We start from the raw sequence: 21375 nt of genomic DNA on the forward strand, positions 1-21375 counted from the left end.
TACTACGGATAGGTATTTATTTCTATAAAATTCTAATACTAACAGTAAAGTATAGGGAGGAAAGGAATTGTTAGTAATGGAGACTGAGAATCCCATTGCTAGCAATATACCCAACCAGGTCGACCTCCTCGTGGTTCCCCCTGGAAACTATCGTGGTTAATTCCTAATGATTTCATCATGATGGCCTGTTTTCATTCTCATCTATCATCCTTTACTGGTGCTCCGCCAGCGTATTCCGTTAGCGCAGGCAGAGTTGCCATTCCATTTTTATCCATAAAAAAAAGTACAGTATAGAGCTGTGCTAGCCGATTATATTATAATGAAACAAAGTGCAAGCAATTCAATATTGAGCTGTTTCAAACTATAAGTATTTTTTGCCTACTTATCTTCTTATCAATACGATGTATATCAGTATTTTCTTTTTTATCATATGATTTATTTAATAACTAATATCATTTAGTAATTGATATTTTTAAACGCTCTTAATGCCTGCCTGCACAGATGATCGAATTTTATTTGCGGACAATAATTATCTTTATTCAAGCCTTTGCACAACATGTTTACGTTGTAGTATGCAGATTTGGAATTGTATTATGACCGGCCTACAGTTACGAGAGTTGTCTCTCGTCGAATTTAAGAGCTTGAGAAGAAAAGAAAACTGTGTCAATGACAAAGTATATTGTCTGAGCGACAAAAAAACATGAAAAGTATAAAACAAACAAGCACATGTGTTTTGCTGTATAAGATAGAGGCAGAGCTGCGTCGTCGACGGAATCTATTAAAATTGTACTTGGCGATTTTGTCTGTAAAAAAGAATAATCTCTGTGAATCCGATTAATATATGGTATAGTAATGTACAGCCACATTAATATAAGGATACGTTTGTGTTGCAGTTGTAACTTAGTTATCAAGAATGGCAATGCATGATAAATATCTACTTACACACAGTATAGAGGCATTGCAGATACAGGGCATCAGAGTACATTCTGTAATGTCTATAGTGCTGTTACTGTCTATATGTGATAATTACCTATCATGATTCATTAGGCAGGTCAAAAAACAGGCTAGTTTTCCAAGTTGTATAAAAATCCAGGATTGTTCATTGCCTCCACAGACAAACTGACGTTGAAAATTGCAATACAAATAAACAGAAAAACAGCTTCTAGATATTTTTAATTATAATGTCTTTGTTTTTCTGGCAAGTCCTTAGGTTGGATTCTGTTTTGTATTAATGTCTAATAATAATATTCAATTTACAGCCATTACCCAGTGCAGAGCTATAAACATTAATATTAAGTTTTAGTGTACATAATTCTGAGAATTAGTTTTATAATGTGCTTTTGAAATAGTATCTATCATACAAGAAGACATTATATTATTAAAGGCCTATTGTAACATGTTTATTAAAAACTATAATTAACTATTATTATCTATTACTAACATAATAAAATTCTAACTAAACAATGTCTTTATGTATATGAGAGATATGGATAAAAATTTTATTTTAAGGGGTCTTGATAAGATCAATAGATGCTAAAAAAATTATTATTATTATTTCCGTCGTTAACTGTCCACTGACAGCCTTCCCCATAAGGGGAATTTTGCCAGTAGTTACCACGCTTAGCAGGCTGATTGGCAACCGCAATTAGGCTTTTAGAGATGTTTTAAGAAGGACGCTGCTGCCCATTCCTCGCCCTTCCTTACGACACCCACGGGAAAGAAGAGGGTGGCCCATTCTATGCCGGGGCACACATGGCGAGCCAAAACAATATTTCTTTAGAAATTTTGTCTATCTATAGGTTTATTCCAGTATCACACAAAAACTATTGCTCTAAATTGGATCTAGCTTTGTTGTATGTTGCATAGTTGTGTTTCTGAAAGTCTGACTTAAAATCTAGTGTATGTTGATACACTATCCAGAAGTAGACTTTAATTAATTATTAATTTTCATTTTCATTGTTCTGAAATTCATGAGAAGAGAACGTTCTTATTTAAATTTTGCTTTTTTTATAATTTCACAAATGAAAACGCTATTTCAACATAAATTGAAAGTTCCACCAAATGTAAACAAACTTCAGTATACAAAATTTAAGGAAATATTTATCGACCCTCTTATATTATAGTAAAATAGAACTACATGTTACTTTATCAGAAACACAACACACTATTAATACAGGCACGTGCTGGATCAACCTTATTTTACGAACTGTTGAGTTCATAACTGTTTAAAAATAACCTGTCTCGAAATTCCAGTGCTCATAAAAAGGCGATTGATTTATGTTTAGTACATTTGTATTGGCACCATCCCGTTACTTTATAGGATAAATAACAAGTTTATCATAAACTACGAGTGTAACAGATGCAAGTATAGAAATAACAAACGCTTACAGGAGTATATATATAAACCTAAACAACTATAACATTCGTATAGCGTATACAGTGAGAAAAAAATATATGTTGAACAATCCTTTTTTATTTTGAGTATTTAAGTCTGATAAATCTATACTTATAAACTTATCGCTTGTCTTATGACTATCGACACACAGTTAGAACCAACCACTCTTTGGAATCAACTTCCAGCAGCAGTATTTCTGAACTGATACGACGTCATAACCTTCAAGAAAAGAGCATATTTCAATTTAAAAGACTGACAATACATCTGCAATGCCTTTGGTATTGTGGGTGATCGTGGGCGGCGGTAGTCACATACCATCAGGTGAGCCACATGTTTATTTACCTCCTGTGTTGAAAAAAAAGTCATATAGACATACTAAAATATATACCTATGTGTAACTACCTACCTACTTATAGATATAGCTGCCTGCACTGAAGTCGTGAAATTGCTACGAGTTGCTGTGTAACTATTTTCAGATTAAGGTGAATGTAATGTAGCCAAGCACATCTGTGAATAATTTAAGGATTAAAAAGTAAACACATTACACTTTTAAACTAGTGTACTTATTTATTTTATTTTTCGGGTTCGTAACAAAATAGTAGAGAAAAAAACAAATTTAATCTATGTCAGTTTCTCTAGTTGTCGCCTACAAATTGAGGTACTCTGTATATCTTTATCTGTATGCATCTTCTTATTTGCCTTATACTACCTATATAAGATAAATACGCATAGTATGCTGTCTTAAGTACATCTAATGAATATTCTTTTTTTAATTATTAAAGAGTGTGTGTGTATACAAATCCCTTTAACAAATATATCTGGTTAGGTCACGTTTCAAAACTGTTTATGTCATATTCCACAAGTACGATATGTTCACAAAATAAAATTCTCTTTAACACTCAATCGCCAATCAAAATTTATATTCATTTATATACTATATATAATGTATACACACAATATTATACCTTTATAATATATAGGATCTAAATAGATGACCGAAATAGACTCTTATCTATAAAAAACTAAAAATTGTAGTTATAAATTACTAGCTGTTTTATCAGTATACAAGCGGGTAAAACCACGCTAAAACTAGCACATACTTATGTAAAATATATAAGTTAGGATATATCTACACGTATTCCATATTTATATACGTATCATTATGTCCCTTATTGTAAATAATTTTCGTTAAAAATCTCTATTTCTATATTTTTAGCGCCTGAAACAATAAACAAACAAATAATTAAAGCTTTTTGAAAAGACTTACAGAAAGTTATATATATAGAGTATGTAATTTTTTTTACAATACACTATTTTAGCCTATTTTAGCAATTGATATGGAAATACTTAATGCTATCTTTTATAGATACATTCTTTATAAAATAATAAGAGAAAATTGTTTATTAACAGACTACAGCCTGAGGTCACGAAGGACGTTAGTGTTATTCAACTCGATATGTGCCAATTTTCAAGTGAATTCTTTTTCACTTGAAAATTGGCACATATTGAGACAAACGTGACGTGCTTGATGGGCTGTGATGATAGATTGATGAGTGGATCGCTTTCATATTATATCTCCGAGTGCGTTTATAAAAGTACAAAGAGGCGCGAATTACATTTAATGGTCATTGCCATTTTTCACCATCATTTCGTTTTGGTTAGTCACAAAAAATAAAAGTTATTTTAAAAGAGTATAAACTGAAATCAAGAAAAAAAAGGTCAAGTTTTAAAAATAGTTTACATATTATCACCGTGAGTAGTTCTGTATTTATTAGGCAAGATATGCAAGAACAAAGAGTTGACGGGACAATGGTAGGTCGGCTGTTTGGACGGGCGATTGAGTTGTTTTGTTTGGCTACAAACTGATTTAAAATAGTTGTTAATTTTTTTTTTGTTATGGAGTAAAGAATTTTATTGTAATATTTTCAAAGCTTTAATGATGATTTTTGATATTCAGTGATTTGTTTTTATAGCATAGTTATTATAGCTATTTTATAAAAAATACTCAAAAAAATTGTTATATTCATCATAGTCAAGATTTTTACTAAGACACCATGATATTATCGTAATTTTTTTCTTTTATGGGAAGAAATCCATGCCCAGCGTTCTATTATGATGTTGACATCGAATATCTCAGAAGTACCTAGTTACATGTGATCCCGGCATAGAATAGACCATCGTTTCTCTTTTCGTGGATATCATAAGATGTGACTATGGGAACTTAATGTCCCTCTTAAAATATTACCAAAGGCTAACTGTGGTTGGTAACCCACCTGCGCCGTGGTAATAACTGCCGCAACCCCCTTTATGGGAGAGGCCTATATTCAGCAGCGGACACTCGACAGCTAATATAATGATGATGATGATGATATAGTTACCTTGCAAATTACATATTATGCCAATATGTTCTACTGTATAATTACAGAATCGATTATAGATTGATAAATCCTTCTGTCCGGCAACCAAGCAGTTTCATATTTTAGATAAATAACTGTATACTCTATATATACAGTATCATTGTTTTACAATGTGCGTTATTGTTGATAGGATGTCAGCAATTTTTTAAATAATACTAGACTTTCCTTGAACAATACAACCTATAGTCGCATACACTACATGTACATACGAGTACTTTGCAGTTATAGCGGAATAGGGCGGTAATTTTTTTATGTAACCTCACCTATTCAATTTGCATAAAAAAACATTGATAGAATGCGGTAACCATGTTGATTATATATACGAAAGTTGCACATGGACATCAGAATACACACGTACTTCACGTCGCCAATTCTAAAGACTAATATGTTTTTTTTTTTTAATAAGTGAGAATATTATGGTAGCCCCACCAGCGCTATCGATATATGCTGGTGGGGCACCAGTCAGTGATGATAGTAAAGATGATAAAAGATCATTCGACCCATCTTGAGAAATTCTTCAAGAAATAATCACGATGGTTTCTAGAGGGATCCGCGTGGAGATCGACTTGACAATGGGGCTACTACTATTACTAACAATCATTTTCCCCCCAGGACTAAGATGTTGGATCTCTGTACCCAGTAATTACAGTGACCTTCAAACCGGCACATAGCCGGCATACACAGAGTAGCTATGAGTCAGAAACAAGAGTTTCTTATTTTAATGGGTTAAAATTTATTCGTAACTCCGCCTCCGCTATGAGTGAGAGATGATAAGGATGAGAATGACAGATCACTTGACCCATCATGAAAAATTTACCAAATAACCACGATGATTTCCACTGAGAACCGCGTGCAAGTCGCCACGAAAGGGTATATTGCTGACAATGAAGATATCAGACCCCATCACTAACATTCCCTTACCGCAAAAACAAGAGTAGGAGAGAGGTACCCAAGTAGATGGCTTTTGAACAAAGTTTCTCTCTGGTACTATTCTTAATCTATGAACTATAAGAAATGGCTTCTTAACTTTTAGACCAGAGCTTCAGACTTTACGCAGCAGATAAACATAATAACCAACTGTATGTTTATAATGAGTCATAGAATCATCATGGTACGCATGCTGTCCAATATATAAATAGTTTTCTTTAATAAGATTGTTTGCGCATTTTATTCTGTAATGTAGGTAGTATATAGGTGTATACATACTAAATATCTGTCTGCATCGTCTGAGATTGCTTGCGTCACACAAACTAGTAGACGATTTTTTTAATAAAAATTGGCATAGTACCTAAAATATGAACTCACAAGCAAGCAGTAGTAACCTCTTAAATATTATTGAAATATTTTCAAATTTAAATCTGCTACTTACTAAATATCTACCATGTAATAATATTAAACAGTTATGAAAATAGCAAAACTAGTGCCAAGATTTACATATAATTTTATTTTGAATTATTGAAGACGGTCTGCATTTTAATGAAAAGGTCCAATGTTTATAATTCATGCATCCATTTATTTCTAATGAAAGCAAAGGAGTTTAATGATTGAATTCAATCGTTAATTTATTAAAGTAAAAAATTCTGTAAATAAAAGTACAGGAAAGTACACGTGAGTATCTGACCTGAGGAACGAATTTGCTCTTCTATCTTTGTTTCTGTGTCTGTTTGAATTTCAAAAAGTTCTCAACTATAAAAAAAAATATATGTACAAAAGTAGGCAATCTCAGTATGGAGTAGTCATAGACCAGTGATTCTCAACCACTGTGCCGTGGCACTTTTGTGTGCCGCCAAATTTTGCAAATATTTAAAATATTTGTCATAAACTATTTATGCAGTGTGTTGTAGTAAGTAAATAATTTTTATCTTTTTCTTTGTGTGCCGCCAAATTTTAAAATCGTCAAATATGTGCCGCAACAAAAAAAAGGTTGAGAATCACTGTCATAGACAATTTGTCGGCTATGAGTATAAGACTGTATATCTACATAATTTAACTAACTGATAGTATGGGGTATCAGGCAATGAAAAATGTGTACCTAAGTCTAGAGTATCCAGTATGTATATATTTCGGTATATCTTCAAGTATATTATAAAATAACTAAATCCAACAACTATATTTATATAGCACATCTTACGTCTCGAATGGAAATATGGATAAATGATAATAATTATATGCCAACTTCCGTTCTGAAAGAACTCAGTGCTAATGTGACGCACTACCGTTATATGTTCGGTACGGTGTTTATTATTATAAACATCCCATATTTTGTAAGTATTCTAACCTAGGTTATAATTTTGAAATGTTTATACTAGCTATTTCCCACTGCTTTGCTCGCGCAAATCAATGCATAAAGCATTCTATATGCTAAGTTATAATATAACTTTTTTTTATGCAACTTAGAATAACGGCCCACTTGATAGAAAGTGGTAACCGTCGCCTATTGAAATGAACAGTATCATGGACATAACAGAGTATACTATATCGCCCATGATGATGCGAAAGCCATTCGTGTACTAAATTTTGTTCAAATCCGTTTAGTAGTTTTTATGTGAAAGAGTGACAATCCAATCATCTATCCTTACAAACTCTTTGCATTTAAAAGATTATAATAAGATTTCTGCTGCCAAACTGATTTATTAAAGTACATTTAAGTTTTTTTTTTATAGCTGTACCAAATTACTATTACTTATATTTTATGTAGCTATATTTGGGTTAAAGAATGGAATATAACAGTGAAGTTACAGGATACAACATGATAATAATGTGTAACGAGCCCTATAATGTAATCTGTGATGTCAATGATGCTATTTAAATATATAGACAACAGTGGATTATAATGAATTAGTAGTCCCGCCTGCGCAATCAGTATGCGCTGACGAAGCACCTGTAAGAGATGATGATAGGTAAGAATAAAAACAGGTCAGTCAGTCGGCCCATAAAGAAGATTTCATCAAGAATTAAACAATTTTTTTTTTACCACATGAAGATGACTTGTTAGAATATATTGCTAGTAATGCAGTCATTAATCCCTATTACTAAAAATCTTTTTTATTGCAAGAATAATGCTTTTAATTAAAGCGTTTCAGTTAAACAGATTTTTCGCTATTTATAATATATAAATACGTAAAAAACAAAGAACAGTAAGATCAGACCCAGAGAGAGCATCATTGGTCACTCACTAGTCACTGCAACGAAATATTTTCTAAAATTAGGTTTTTTATGTATTGTTATTTAATTACTATCAGACTTCCAATATGAAATCTTATATCGAAGGCAGCCCATCCTAGTATAGATTAATTAAATTTCATTCATGATTTAAATGATAATAGTATCTACAGAGAAACTGATCAATGGTAATTACAGTATTTTAGAATGTAAACAAATTATGCTCATAATACGAATTGAAATTATTTTCATTGTATATCACATTTACGTTTAATTACGCAGCCTGCAAACAGGCCAAGGACGGGTGATATATTGGCCTAATATTTCATTGTAGTTATAAAACTAGACTGTATCGTATAATATTTGATGTATTATTACCTATTAACAAATATATATATACCTAATTTGGATTTAGATACTTGAGTAGTAACCTACTAGAAGTTTTTATAACAAATTAAGGGCAGCGATAATGTGCAATATTTAATAAGTTTATTAAGAATGTGTGATGACAAGAAATTTCATTGCAGCGTCTACAGTGTTGAAAGCTTCTGGACTTTGACGCTGGTAGCGACAGTGCTAACAAAGAACGTTCGACGCCGTCTCGGGTTACCTACTACGCATTCGTCTTCCCCATAGATCTTGCTCAACTCTTCGCCAGTTACAACACACTCGTAGTTTACTTGTGTACTCATAAGTATACTCTGTCCTAAACTCCTCGAACACCGCACGCATCGCTTGTTTACGTTTTTCCTGACCACGTTTCCGGCTAAAAATACATTAGCATCCTGCCGTTTGAGGCTCACGCGATTGGTCGACGCAAGCGCAGGAAGACGGTGAGGACTCGAAACGAAGGGGCCGCCGACCCCCCACCACCCCCGCATCTCTCCCGTTATATATGAAAGTATCAGAAAGCCCGACTATATCGTGAAGAAGCAGAAATAACCCTGAACGCTGGAAAATAAGATTCCGCGGCCAGTCGTGTTGTGCGTCTCACAGTGATAACTAGTGACATCAAACATGGTTCTGGATACCGAAGACTGGGTAGGTACCTTATAAAAAAATTTAACATTAGAATTTTATTATATATTCTAACACACTTTTACTTTTCTGATGTTGAAATAAAATCATACCAATGCTAATTAATAATTCACATCAATAAGCACAAACCTGTAGTAATTATTTATTTATTAATAATATCAAACAATAAAGAAAACATACATAAAACCAAACGGCATTATAAAGGCATTAAAAGAAGCAAGTGTCATGAACATGATTGGACGCTACAGCCGCTGTGATAATAGTAACGTATTTGGACGAAATGTTTAGCGGCAGCTGATCTGATTGAGGACAGCTGCTGTGCTGACAGTTGTTTTATTTTTATTCTTTTAGACTTGTGTAAATTACTTTTGTGTAAAATATCTTCAACCTATATAAGACTGCGTTGAAGTCGTTTCTGTATAGATTCAAATATTATTTGCAAATTGTAATTTTACATATAAATAATCATTGTCATAGATAACAGAATTTTAATATTAAAATCCATGTTTATTTCTTTGTATACGTACCACACAAAAATTAATAGACTAATTTTAGAATGGTATAATCATTATAATTTTAAAATATAAAATTATAATTATAAAATAAAAATATTATAAATAATAAAATAAATGATTTATTATTTTTTATGACGATTAGTTGAACCGTCAAGACGCCAGTAGGTAACAAACAAATAAACAAACCCACTATTACAAAACCTATGATATATGTCAGGGTATGGTCTACGTGCCAAATTTCAAATCCATTCAGTCGTTTGATGATGATTTAGTATAAACAAATATCTTTACATATGTTCGCAATTAGAATATTATTAATTTTGTAGTGGCATTTGGAAGCATTTCCATTGTGGAAGGATGTCTCATTCGTACATAAAATATCAGATTAACTTTTGCTACAAATTTAATATAAATTTAAACACATACAAAATGCAGAAGTCGGTTTGTCAACTTATTAGAGTTTAATTTTTTAACGAATATTAATGAAATTATAATCCAGTCAGCACTCATACCCAATTCCTAATGAATTCATCACGACGGTCCAACCCACCTGAAATACCCTCGGACAATAGATATCCTTTAACCAAAATATCTTTCTAATATCAAATTTAGTCAATCAATTTAAATCTTATTAGATGTGATGGAAATAAGATCATTGTTAAAAATAAATTTTATATTAAGTTTGGAATCCAACATCGTAATATGACACGATTTAACTGTAGTCCTATGGGAGGAGATTACTATAAGAATTATAAATGTAGATTTTTAAATCATTAAAATACTCAATCACAAAAACACACGGAGATGTATCAAATTTGATACATAGAGATGCATTTACACCGCTACAAAGTTGTGACCATTTACTAGTTCAAATATTATCTAATGTAATTATTTACGACAAAAATTTTAGATAGTTTTTTATATACAGTCATGCTAATTCCATAATATTGATTTTTATGCCACTATATTTACCAAAAAAGTAAAACAGGAATTGAAGTTCACATAAGATTACTTTATTGGTCATCTGTCTGTTAGTCAGTCAATATAATAAAATTACTTTATTGGTAATATATCTATAAGCCAGTCGATATAATTTTGCTTTAAATTGGTAGTGCATAATTAAATTAATAAAATTCTGAAATAATTTTAAGGTTTTTTCTCTTTCAAATAAATAAACCGAAGATATCATTGAGTAATTACGTGATTATGCATTTATCTTTATTTATATAAAATTTCATACAAATAAACTTGTTGTTAAGCAAAAAAAAAATAGCTTAATAGAGTACACAATATTTTTCTACATTAATTATATCTTTTCGTCAAGTCCCCTAGACATTGACTAGAGAGAAATGCGTGTGCCAACAGTTTCTAACATTTCTTGCTTCACCCACTTTTGTAGTTGCTAGAATATATACGATTATTACATAGGATAGACTTCTTCCTAAACCATATATTAAAGCAATATTAGCTGCAAACATTATTTTGGATGAATATCGAAACCGTGCAACAATTTCTATTTTAGTATCAATTGCACGTAAAATAAATTTATTGCTACCCAAGCAGAGCGCTTATTTCCACGGGATTCCACTCTCTATGACCTACTTTCAGTATATTATGCGTCGTGATGGATGATTAATTTGTTGGATTATACGCTCCAGTACCTACTCGTAATATTTACAGTCAAAGATATTAACTAATTTTTTATGCAATTCTAAAGTAAGGTATTTTTTTTTAATTTAAACGTAATGCCAAGTAATAGGTAAATTATAGATACATTACATAATAAAATTATGAGGTAAGTGTAAGTAAATATTCCTTTAGTTTTTGAAAGTAGAAGGAAACATTTTATATATGCAGTATGAAGTAACATGTCCTTTTTTAATACAGTTCTAAAAAATAGCTAAACAAGCTAGGTACGCTATAGAATTACCTTTTTTATGCAATTTGGTATAAAAAACAATCTAACGGTCCATTTAATAGAAAGTAGTAACCATCTTCTATAGATATAAGCAGCCTTATTAACAGTGCAATTTACTTCAATGGTAACTATCTCACATGCATTACTGTTTCTGAGGACTCAGATGTTATGAATTTGTATCCTATAATTTCACTTGATACCTAATATAATTGATAACTAAAATGTTAAACATCCGCATCCTGAAATTTTAATGTGAAATAATTTTTAATCGTTTGCCGATGTTGTAGAAGTTCAGAACAAGTGTTCTTCTTTAATTTTACTAATCACTTTATACATTGTTTCAGGCTGATGAGCTCCCAGCAGAACAGATTGCTGGTAAGTATGTTCAGTAGTAATTTACTATATGTTAGTTTGATTGCCATTACCAACAGAATGAGTATACAAAAAACATTAAGTATATAATATACGATATATATACAAACCAATATAATGATTATATATATATTATATTAGTTATAGATTATATATATATATATATAATATTACTTTAGAACAGAAAACTGGCTATGTTATTACAAAACAAATAAAATTAGAGTTCCCTTCAATTTTATATTATACGTTATTCTTGACAAAGTCACATATGTAAAACAACGATATAAACACCAAAACGTGACAACATTGAAATTTTGAAATTCTAAATACAACCAAAATAAATCGGTATTACCTTAATATTTAGTTTTACAATTGCAAGCCATAGCAATATAATGTGTATAAAATTCAATTAAAAACTGAAAATAAAATAGATTTTAAAAACTTTTAGCACTATTTAATTATGCTTGAACGTTGCGTATATTTTTAATTCATAAGTTGCATCACACTGTTCATATAACCTCAATAACACAATATAATTAATAGTTTAACATATTCATCTTGAAGAACTAAAAGTTTATTTTAACTATTATTTAAAACTAATTCTATTCGGCAATCCATGTTTACATAAAAAATCGCAAGCTAACTATTGGCGTCACGCCAAGCACACAATGGAGGTCGACTTAATAAAAACAGATGCGGGACTAGCATAGTAAATTAATTGTTCCTATCGCGCGTGGGTTTAATTATGCGTACGAAAATAACATTAAAATCAACTACAGAAGGTGTGGCTCTTGAAAAAATAATACTATTTTTAGACGCAACGCCTGTACTTTTTTAGTATGTTCAAATAATGTAAGTGTATTTTTATTTACTCACATATATTGGTACACATATATGTAGGCTTACAAGAGTATATTTTATAAGTCACCTTTAAAATCTAGAAAGCTGAGTATTTATATTTAGAAGTACTCAATAATATTAGAGTGAATAATAAATTCTACGATGCTTCTATATAATATTTAAATAAAACTTAGTTGAATAAAAAACTAAATCGTTGCTGCAAAAAATAATGCATAAATAAAATAAATACTCATATATATATATATATATATATATATATATATATATATATAGCCCTGTGATTAAAAATAATAATTACTATAATTACCAATTAGAGAATATTTAGTTCCAGTCTTTCTTTTTCCTAATATACAAGTATTTGTACATTTGTTACTACGACCTATTATTAATTTTTATTTTTATATATTTTAGTGGACCGTGTCTATCACTTGTTTCATGAAATAAAGCTTCTCTCTTGTTTCCTATTATCAATCACACACAAGACATCGTGTAATGTGATTATATCAGACTAGTTATAACTATCTAAGTAACCAACATAAGTTAGGATAAAAAGATTTCTACTTATCTTTATTAATTGTGTTAATTCTGAATATGTTCCATCTGAATATCTCGTATAATTGACTTACAAATTCAAACAATTTCGCATATTTTACTGTTTATAGAAACATAATTTTAGTAGAATCAGCATTATAATGATACATTCCGATTTATTTACTAATTGAAAACTCGTTTTGCTGTTAAGATGGATTGAGACTATGCGAGCAAATCATCGTCAGTTTGCACTCATTCAGTTTCTGTTAAGTATACAATAAAAATAGTAAAAGAAGCAAGGGCGTTAAGAGCTATTAAATTATTAGTTACAGAAAAAAATAATGAAGAACATTCTTGGATAATTCAGCATTTCTTTTTTAATTTAGACTAATTTTATGTTGTGATTATTTGTTTGTCATTTTATTCTAAGTCCATCTTTATATTATACGTGTCAGTTTTTGGTTAATACTCACACTGGTCATTTCAATGATCAAACAAATTAGCATCCACTGTAGTGAGAGTTGACAGCTTATAAAATAGTGTTTAAAAAACCGTTAATCATTCTTGTGTTTGAATGTTAAATATAAAAGTAAGAAAATAAACAACTCAACCATTTGTCTGTAGACAACTAGACACGCTCGAAGACAGTGACAATGAAATTGTCGTGTGATCTGAGTGATGCCGGCTAACAACCAAAATATGATGTGTAACTGACAACTTGACTTGGACAGATTTTAATTTTATTTATTCCTTGTGACTAACATTGTACCAGTTGTTTTCAAAGCAAACAAAAAACATGTCTTATATATGGAACACAACATGTATAAAACTTAATAATTAGAAGTACTCTACAATTAATTTCATGAATTTTTATCTGTCTGTCTAATTATTTTAGCATCACGGTAAAACTACTGCACTAAATTATTTGCGATTTTTGCAGTTATTTTCTTAAATGTCGAACTTAAAACGTGATGTATGTTTAATCTTGATACGTTATTTAGAAGTGGTATATTTTATTGGATTTTCAACTTTTAAAATTTACGCAGATGCGTAAATTAGATCAGATTAAATTATTGTAGATATAAAGTCACGAACAATTGCTAGTATATTTGTAAAGGCTCTAACAATTTAATAAAATAAATTATTATAAAATAAATAAAGAACTACATATTTTTATTATTTTATTTTTAAATTAATAAAAATGAAATTAACAACAGGAAAAATTTTAATTCGGAATAGAAGCAACAATTTTTTATATAAATATCCACATATACTAAAAAATCCAAAAAGAAAGATTACTAGTTTTTGAGTACTTATTCATAGAATGTTTTAGTAAGTAATTAACAGAAATAAAAAACATTCTATTAAATCAATATTTTTAATAGAAACATTGCAAATAACTTGATCTGTTAAACCCGTACCAAATATAGTAATCCGAGTCTAAATACTAAAACAAGTGTTTTGATACAAAAAGATAAAAAATATTGCTAATATTGCTAGTGATAAGTATCACGTCTATAATTTAAACTAGGTTAAAAACACGAATTATTATGAGAAATTAAATAACAACCATCATCAAGTACTCAGTACCATTCTTCTTCTCTCTTTCTCTCTTATCTACCTTACTTTTTCTTGTCACTCGCCAATTTTCCTAATCATATGGCTCCATTTGTTTTTATTACATGCATCCTTCTCTACAAAATTCAACAATTTCATATCTCTATATACTGTTGTTGGCCATATTGCTTGATGTTTTCCTTTTATCATCGAGCAGTTCCTACTACATTGTTATTAGTAGTATTTAAATCTCACCGAATAAATGAACTCATCATGCAAAGCAACCTACGACTACCATTTTACTATCGCAGTCGTCATTCATAGATTCAATAACCCATAGCCGTCGAGATAAATCTAAAAGTCGATGGGTCATGCGGTTAGCGTTGGATCTCTGCCAATGTAGCACGAAAATCAGAAGATTTCCATCGTAATTGTTTAACCAATATCGTGTTCTCAATATTCCAGAGAAACCGAAAATATCAAACACAGTCAAATGTTATTGTTAGTGTTTCTATTCCTAACTATGACTAACATATATTTTTGTCCTTGTTCACACATATAATTCATTTGGAAAAACTATTTTTGCAAAATATTTTAGATTCTTTGGGTTCAGTTTCTGGGTAAGACTTTTTAAAACTAATTTTTTTTTACCTGCGATTGTTTGCGCTGTATTTTAATCATTCTACAGTATAACATTTTATACCCCATTTTATTAGAGTTTCTAGTCTCCCTGATATAAATCAAAACCATTTTTCATTTGCAAAGTACTGCAATATATGGTACTTGCAGAAGCAGTAATATTTTTTTTTAGTTTAGAATATCTAGAGACAGAAATATTTGCTCTCATTTGTTCTGAAAGTCATTTGTGATGCAAAGAAATAAAACAACAATAAAGGAAATTTCTGGGCTTTTTATAATTATTGGTAAAGTGCCAGTGACTGAACGTTTATGATTGTTAGTACTAAATAATTCCCAAGTTATTGTGATTCCTAATACACAACCAGTTATTTGTATAGCCCGTATTTAAGTAAGCATGCATAGACATCAATACCATAATATAGCGAGAACTATCTCAAAATTATAATCATACCTTATATTAAATAATTACTAATTTGTTTATGCTTATTAAAACTAACGATGAACTCATATTGAAGAAAGCCGAGCGGCGGTCCGTGGGCGAGTAATTAATAAACGAGTAAAATCTAGAAAAAAGTAATAAAAGCTCATGGAACTTTGAGACAACTGCCAAGACATCTTGACGATTAAAATTAACAACACGACGCCCAGGCAAAAATAAAAATCATGTTTTTTAAACTATTTTGTTGCCAAAATATTGCGGAACAGCTGCACACAGATAGCGTCAACTCTCCTTCACGAAAAGAGAGTACAGGAATTTAAAATTGCATATAAAAATTGTGAAAATAACTTTATCGCAAATCTTTCTTAGGCTGTATTTCATTTATTCGCCTTAGTTATTTGCGTCAGGGTCTCAATAAAGCAAATAATGTTAGTTGCGAATACCGGAGAAGTGTGAAATGTGGTGTCCATTTATCACCAATCATCTGCGATACTATACTGCTTTAACTATTTCAGATACCTATATTTTTTTATTACAAAATATACAGTAAGTATACTAAAAAGCGATGATAAATGGTCAAATTATCATGAATCTAGTTATCATTGATATTTCCCTATGGAATATTTAAATTAGTATTATAATTTGTTTACAAGAAATATGAAGTGCAAAAAATGGCTCAGAAGAGCGCATAGCTTTTAACGAAATCATTTATTTAAATCGCAGTAACACGGAGAATGAAACGTGTCTGATTTAGATACTGTCTGTATTCCAGCACATATGTTATTTTAGTCGGCCGCATGTATTTTTTATTTTAGCCCCAATGTATATTTTAAATTGATTGTGTTTTAAAGTGTATTGGAATCATAAAAGTAAAAGTTTTATGATCGGAATAAGTTTTGAATAAATAAATCTTGAAATCATTTTAAAAACCACATCTAATAAATACAAATAAATAACTTAATTTTCAGAAGTAGTGCTATTTAAATCACAGTAAAATATACAGTAAATTTTTATTTCCTCTATAAATATACAGAAAATTTTATTAGTAAAATAATAAAACAATGTTACAGAAAAATCTAATGTTGCATACATCATTATTGCTATTTTTTACTCCAGACTCTTGAGATTTACCATATCATAATCTTGTGTTTTTTTTTTTGTCAAAATCGGCCATCAATCAATCTTAAATATATAAATAAAAAAAAATTGCTGAGTCTTACTTTCAATTTATTAAACTCGATTGTGATAATTAAAGATGCAAACAAACTATCGGCTCACCATATAAAAAATGATAACCGTCGTCTGTAGATATAACCAGTACTATGAACATCTCAATATATACTGTAACGCCCATGGTACTCCTCATGCGTTGCAATTTCCAAGGACTAAGATAATATGCCTTCGTGCAATCCACAATCGAAATCCTCCTCTATTGCAAAATGTAGAAGAAACAAGAAGAATATAATTGTATGTATTCTTTATTTATTTATTTTATTTAACTCTTTATTGCACCAGAATGACAATTAGAAAATTCAAATAAACAGTATAAATACGAATACAGTACATACACGCATACTTATTTTATTAATAAAATTTCCTCCTTTCCTCATTATTAAACAAACAACTTTCATCGACCAATTTTTTTAAAGATTAATAAAAATACCTACAATGGGTAATATATATAATAATATTACAATAAATATTAAAAAAATTTAATACTTTATAATTTATATTTAATAAACACTAAAAAACTTATCTTTCAAGCGAGACATTAAAAATCTAGAGAAGTTTATTTCTGTGAGCTTTATATCTCTTTGTTTAGAAAATTATGACGCAAATTCAAATATATAGCTCTAAACACAATGAAGTCTTTATTAAATATATGACATCTTTATGATACATTCTAGCATTTATGATGATGGTGTTATTAATGGTTATAGATATAATTACCTCACCTCTTTTTCTTGAAGCCCCTTGAATTCTTGCGTTTATAATAGGAAATTTATATAGACATAGAAGATTGTATAGATATATTTATGCATTAATATATTTACTGATTTTTTATGATAATAAATTACACTAAAAAATTTAGTTGTTATTTATCATTGGCCTATATTTGATGAAATGCAGCAAACAGCACTCTGATCGACTGCGCCACGCTGGGCTACCAGAAATAGCTACGTTGCACAATTTATTTGCACTGCACCTCAGTGCAATGAACTAGGTACTGTCCTAATCCTAACGCATCCCGCCGACCAAACGATCAGTGTGACTCTTTTTATTGACAGTGCAGGAGCATTGCAAGTTTCTCTCCTTTACACGCTCTCTTATTGCGTAACACTCAGGCAGTAATTTCAAATAAGGAACAAATTTGTATTACCATGCATCCTTTCAACATTGAAGGTATTATCAGGACATTTCAATATACTCCTGATACATGTTAATTCGTATAGCTAACAATAAGATGTTTGAAGACAAGTGTTATTTATTCCAGTCTTGCGTAAGGCGTTCGATGGCTTCGACCACAACCGCTCGGGCAGTATCCCTTGCGACTTCGTGGCAGATATCCTTAGAATGATGGGACAGCCTTTTAACAAGAAGATCCTCGAGGAACTCATCGAAGAAGTCGATGCCGACAGTGAGTATTAAAACTATTTTTCTGTGTAAAACTTACATTCGTTTTGGCATAGGTCATTGATCTATAATTGTGCCAAAAGCTGTTTTTTATGGCGGATCTATTTTAAAATACATATTTATAATTATTTTTAATATGTTACAAAATATGTTATAGTGGATTTATAAAACATAGTTTCTCCAAAAATAATAGCGAATACCACAAGCTAAATTTATTACATTGCACGAGTCATCTCAGAGTCATTAAAATTTATCTAAATGAAGTTTATTTTATTGGTTTATATTATATTTATTATTATAATATTTAAACAAGCTGTAGTCCATAGCTACATGCCCTTGGATTATGATAAAAGTATACTGTATTATTTCAGGATTTGGCGTGCTAAATTTAATTTGAGTTCTTTCAGTTTTTGAAATGGTATTTAGTAATAAACATTAAGGAAATACGTAACCTATTAAACCTGATAGAAAGCTGGCAATTAGCAAGTAACATGGGCTATATTTTTATTAAAAAAGAAATCGTGCATGGCCGGGATAGTTCACTAATATAAATCTACTTCAATAGCTTCTATCTAATATAACCGAACACTTCATACCTATAATATTTCAGAATCTGGTCGTCTTGAATTTGGAGAGTTCGTCACCTTAGCTGCCAAGTTCATTGTTGAGGAAGATACCGAGGCCATGCAGAAAGAACTTAGAGAAGCTTTTAGATTGTACGACAAGGAAGGTAAAACTTCAAATAAATTCTATAATTTTTTTAAAAATACTGTTTATGATACACCGTATGTGAATTATTAAAAAGTTACAGAGCGTTCGATGATTCTTTTGTACGGATTATATATACTCGTATACCTCATTTAAATTTGTACAACTATAATTGTTACATCTAAGTGTAGTAAAAGAAAAAAAATTCTTCGGATAAATTTCACAGTTTGTAATGTAGTGTGCAACCTTTCTCTTAGATTTAATAATCTAAGTGATGCTCGTAGATTTAAAATAGAAGTCGCAACATTATGTGCGAGTACATTTTTAGTCCTATGTTTAATAGACTCGAAGGAGTAGGCAGTATTAAATTCACACCAAATTCATATTCGAAGTGTCCTAATGAAAGTTAGATGAACTCTATAAATGTGCAAAAAAACTTTTCAAAAGTTTAATAAAACGGGAAGATTTATGTCAATTAATACTTTTGTAACATCAAAGCAAGTGATTTAGTAATGGCACATTTACTTTTTATAGAGATTTAGATGCTTACGACATCTGTCTGTATAGGCCTGTAGACCATAAATAAAAATATAATTAATAGTGTCTTTTTGCGTAACTAATCTCCGACCTGGTCAATGCTCGAAGCTTCGCCGGTAATTGCCCAGTATTTTATTTGTTTCGTTAGTTGTTTGGCACTGACTCAAAACTGGTTAAATTAGATTAAGGGCTTAGTTGACATTAAAAGGTTCATTTTCTTATAATTTATATAGTTCTTAAAGACTAGATACTAATAATTTCAAAAATCTATTAATGAAAAATAATAATAATAAATAATTGTGTATACATCTATTTAAAGTCTATACTCTTTTATACCAGATATTAATTTCAACTTTCTGTCCATTATTTTCGTTTATTATTCCAAATGAAAATTTAAAAAATCCATTGATTTTTTAACAAAAATAGAGTAAATAAAACTATGAGTATAAAATAATCGTTCATGCACCTGACAGTAAGTGGTAAACATCGTCTATACTTATAGACATAAAATGGTATCAAGAACATCACAGAATACACTACGACACTCGTAGTACCCGTGCCATTGTGTGCTACTATAGGGCTTTTGCTACTTCACATTGCTAATGAAAATAATATTTTCCATGTTTATTCCAGGCAACGGTTACATTCCCACATCGAGCTTGCGCGAGATTCTGCGCGAGTTGGACGAGCAGCTAACAGACGAGGAACTCGACGGTTTAATTCAGGAAATCGACACTGATGGCAGCGGCACGGTGGACTTTGACGGTGCATATTCTTTTGTCGTAAATTAATTATAAGTAATTACAAGACCATCGATGGATACAAGTGACTTAAAAATATTCTTTGTAGAAGAGGTCTTGAATCAATAATGGTCCAAATGGAAAAAAATATATTTCCCCTCAGAAATGTTTTAACTTCATTAACGTAAAGAATATCATGGATTCTATTAGATAAATAGTGATCACCACTTTTGTCCTATTTTGGAATAATGTCACAGAACATATGATAGTAGCTGAAATACTTAAATACGCTATTTTCAGTTCAAGTCAGTAGAATTATCTTCATATATATAACTTGTTGTGTGAATCGAGAAAATATGATAATATTTTTATATTAAAGTAACGACTGTTTTAGGAGCTCAATTTTTTCTGCCTAATCCATAAGTATCTTGTAATGACTTAATTATTCAAACCATCCAGCCACAATGTATTAAAAATATTTATTTGTTTTTGTTACAGAGTTCATGGAAATGATGACGGGAGAATAAACACTATATTTCTATTCTTTTTTATAATATATTAATTTCTAATTTAAGTTATTTTCTACATTTCGGTACTTCAACCTTTCGAAACTAGGGAACATTGGACAAGATCATTAACATCTAACTTCGATCGTATAACATTTAAAGTATTATGTATGTATTGTACAAAATAATATTTGTTCTTGTTTAATTGATGTGTGTGACTGCGTAATGTTTATACCTACTTATTAATAAATCTTTTATTCTACTATCTATGTTTTAATTATAATATTTCTAAATAATCTTTGAAATTGTTGAACGCCTTTGTATTGAACGTCCAATTTGTTACAACACATTTAATATGAAATATTATGAAAGAAAAACTTCCAAAACAACATTCTTTTAAGAATTA

General features: G+C 30.3%; 1 protein-coding gene across 2 annotated transcripts; it reads left to right on the forward strand.

Annotated features, from left to right (window-relative positions):
• Positions 1 to 8866: 8866 nt before the first annotated feature.
• LOC113517206 (troponin C-like) lies at positions 8867 to 21232 on the forward strand. 2 transcript variants are annotated; one of them, XM_026901792.3, is made up of 6 exons: positions 8867 to 9015; positions 11790 to 11820; positions 18339 to 18482; positions 19089 to 19208; positions 20357 to 20488; positions 20962 to 21232. In XM_026901792.3, the coding sequence occupies exons 1-6, from the start codon at positions 8992 to 8994 to the stop codon at positions 20988 to 20990; spliced, it is 480 nt and encodes a 159-aa protein (XP_026757593.1). In that variant the 5' UTR covers positions 8867 to 8991; the 3' UTR covers positions 20991 to 21232. The 2 variants fall into 2 exon arrangements, with proteins under 2 accessions (XP_026757593.1, XP_052750659.1); XM_052894699.1 differs by lacking the exons at positions 8867 to 9015; positions 11790 to 11820 and adding an exon at positions 18138 to 18247.
• The last annotated feature ends 143 nt before the right edge of the window (positions 21233 to 21375 follow it).

This window comes from Galleria mellonella, unplaced genomic scaffold (genome assembly GCF_026898425.1).
Source record: "Galleria mellonella isolate WM207_F2 unplaced genomic scaffold, CSIRO_AGI_GalMel_v1 utg223, whole genome shotgun sequence".
NCBI lineage: Eukaryota > Metazoa > Arthropoda > Insecta > Lepidoptera > Pyralidae > Galleria > Galleria mellonella.

What these genes read in the sequence shown, in the direction of transcription:
- LOC113517206 (XM_026901792.3), top strand. Translation starts at nt 8,992, where the DNA reads ATGGTTCTGGATACCGAAGACTGG. An exon ending in TTCTGGATACCGAAGACTGG is followed by an intron (nt 9,016 to 11,789) that starts GTAGGTACCTTA and finishes ACATTGTTTCAG; the next exon opens with GCTGATGAGCTCCCAGCAGA. An exon ending in TAGATTGTACGACAAGGAAG is followed by an intron (nt 19,209 to 20,356) that starts GTAAAACTTCAA and finishes TGTTTATTCCAG; the next exon opens with GCAACGGTTACATTCCCACA.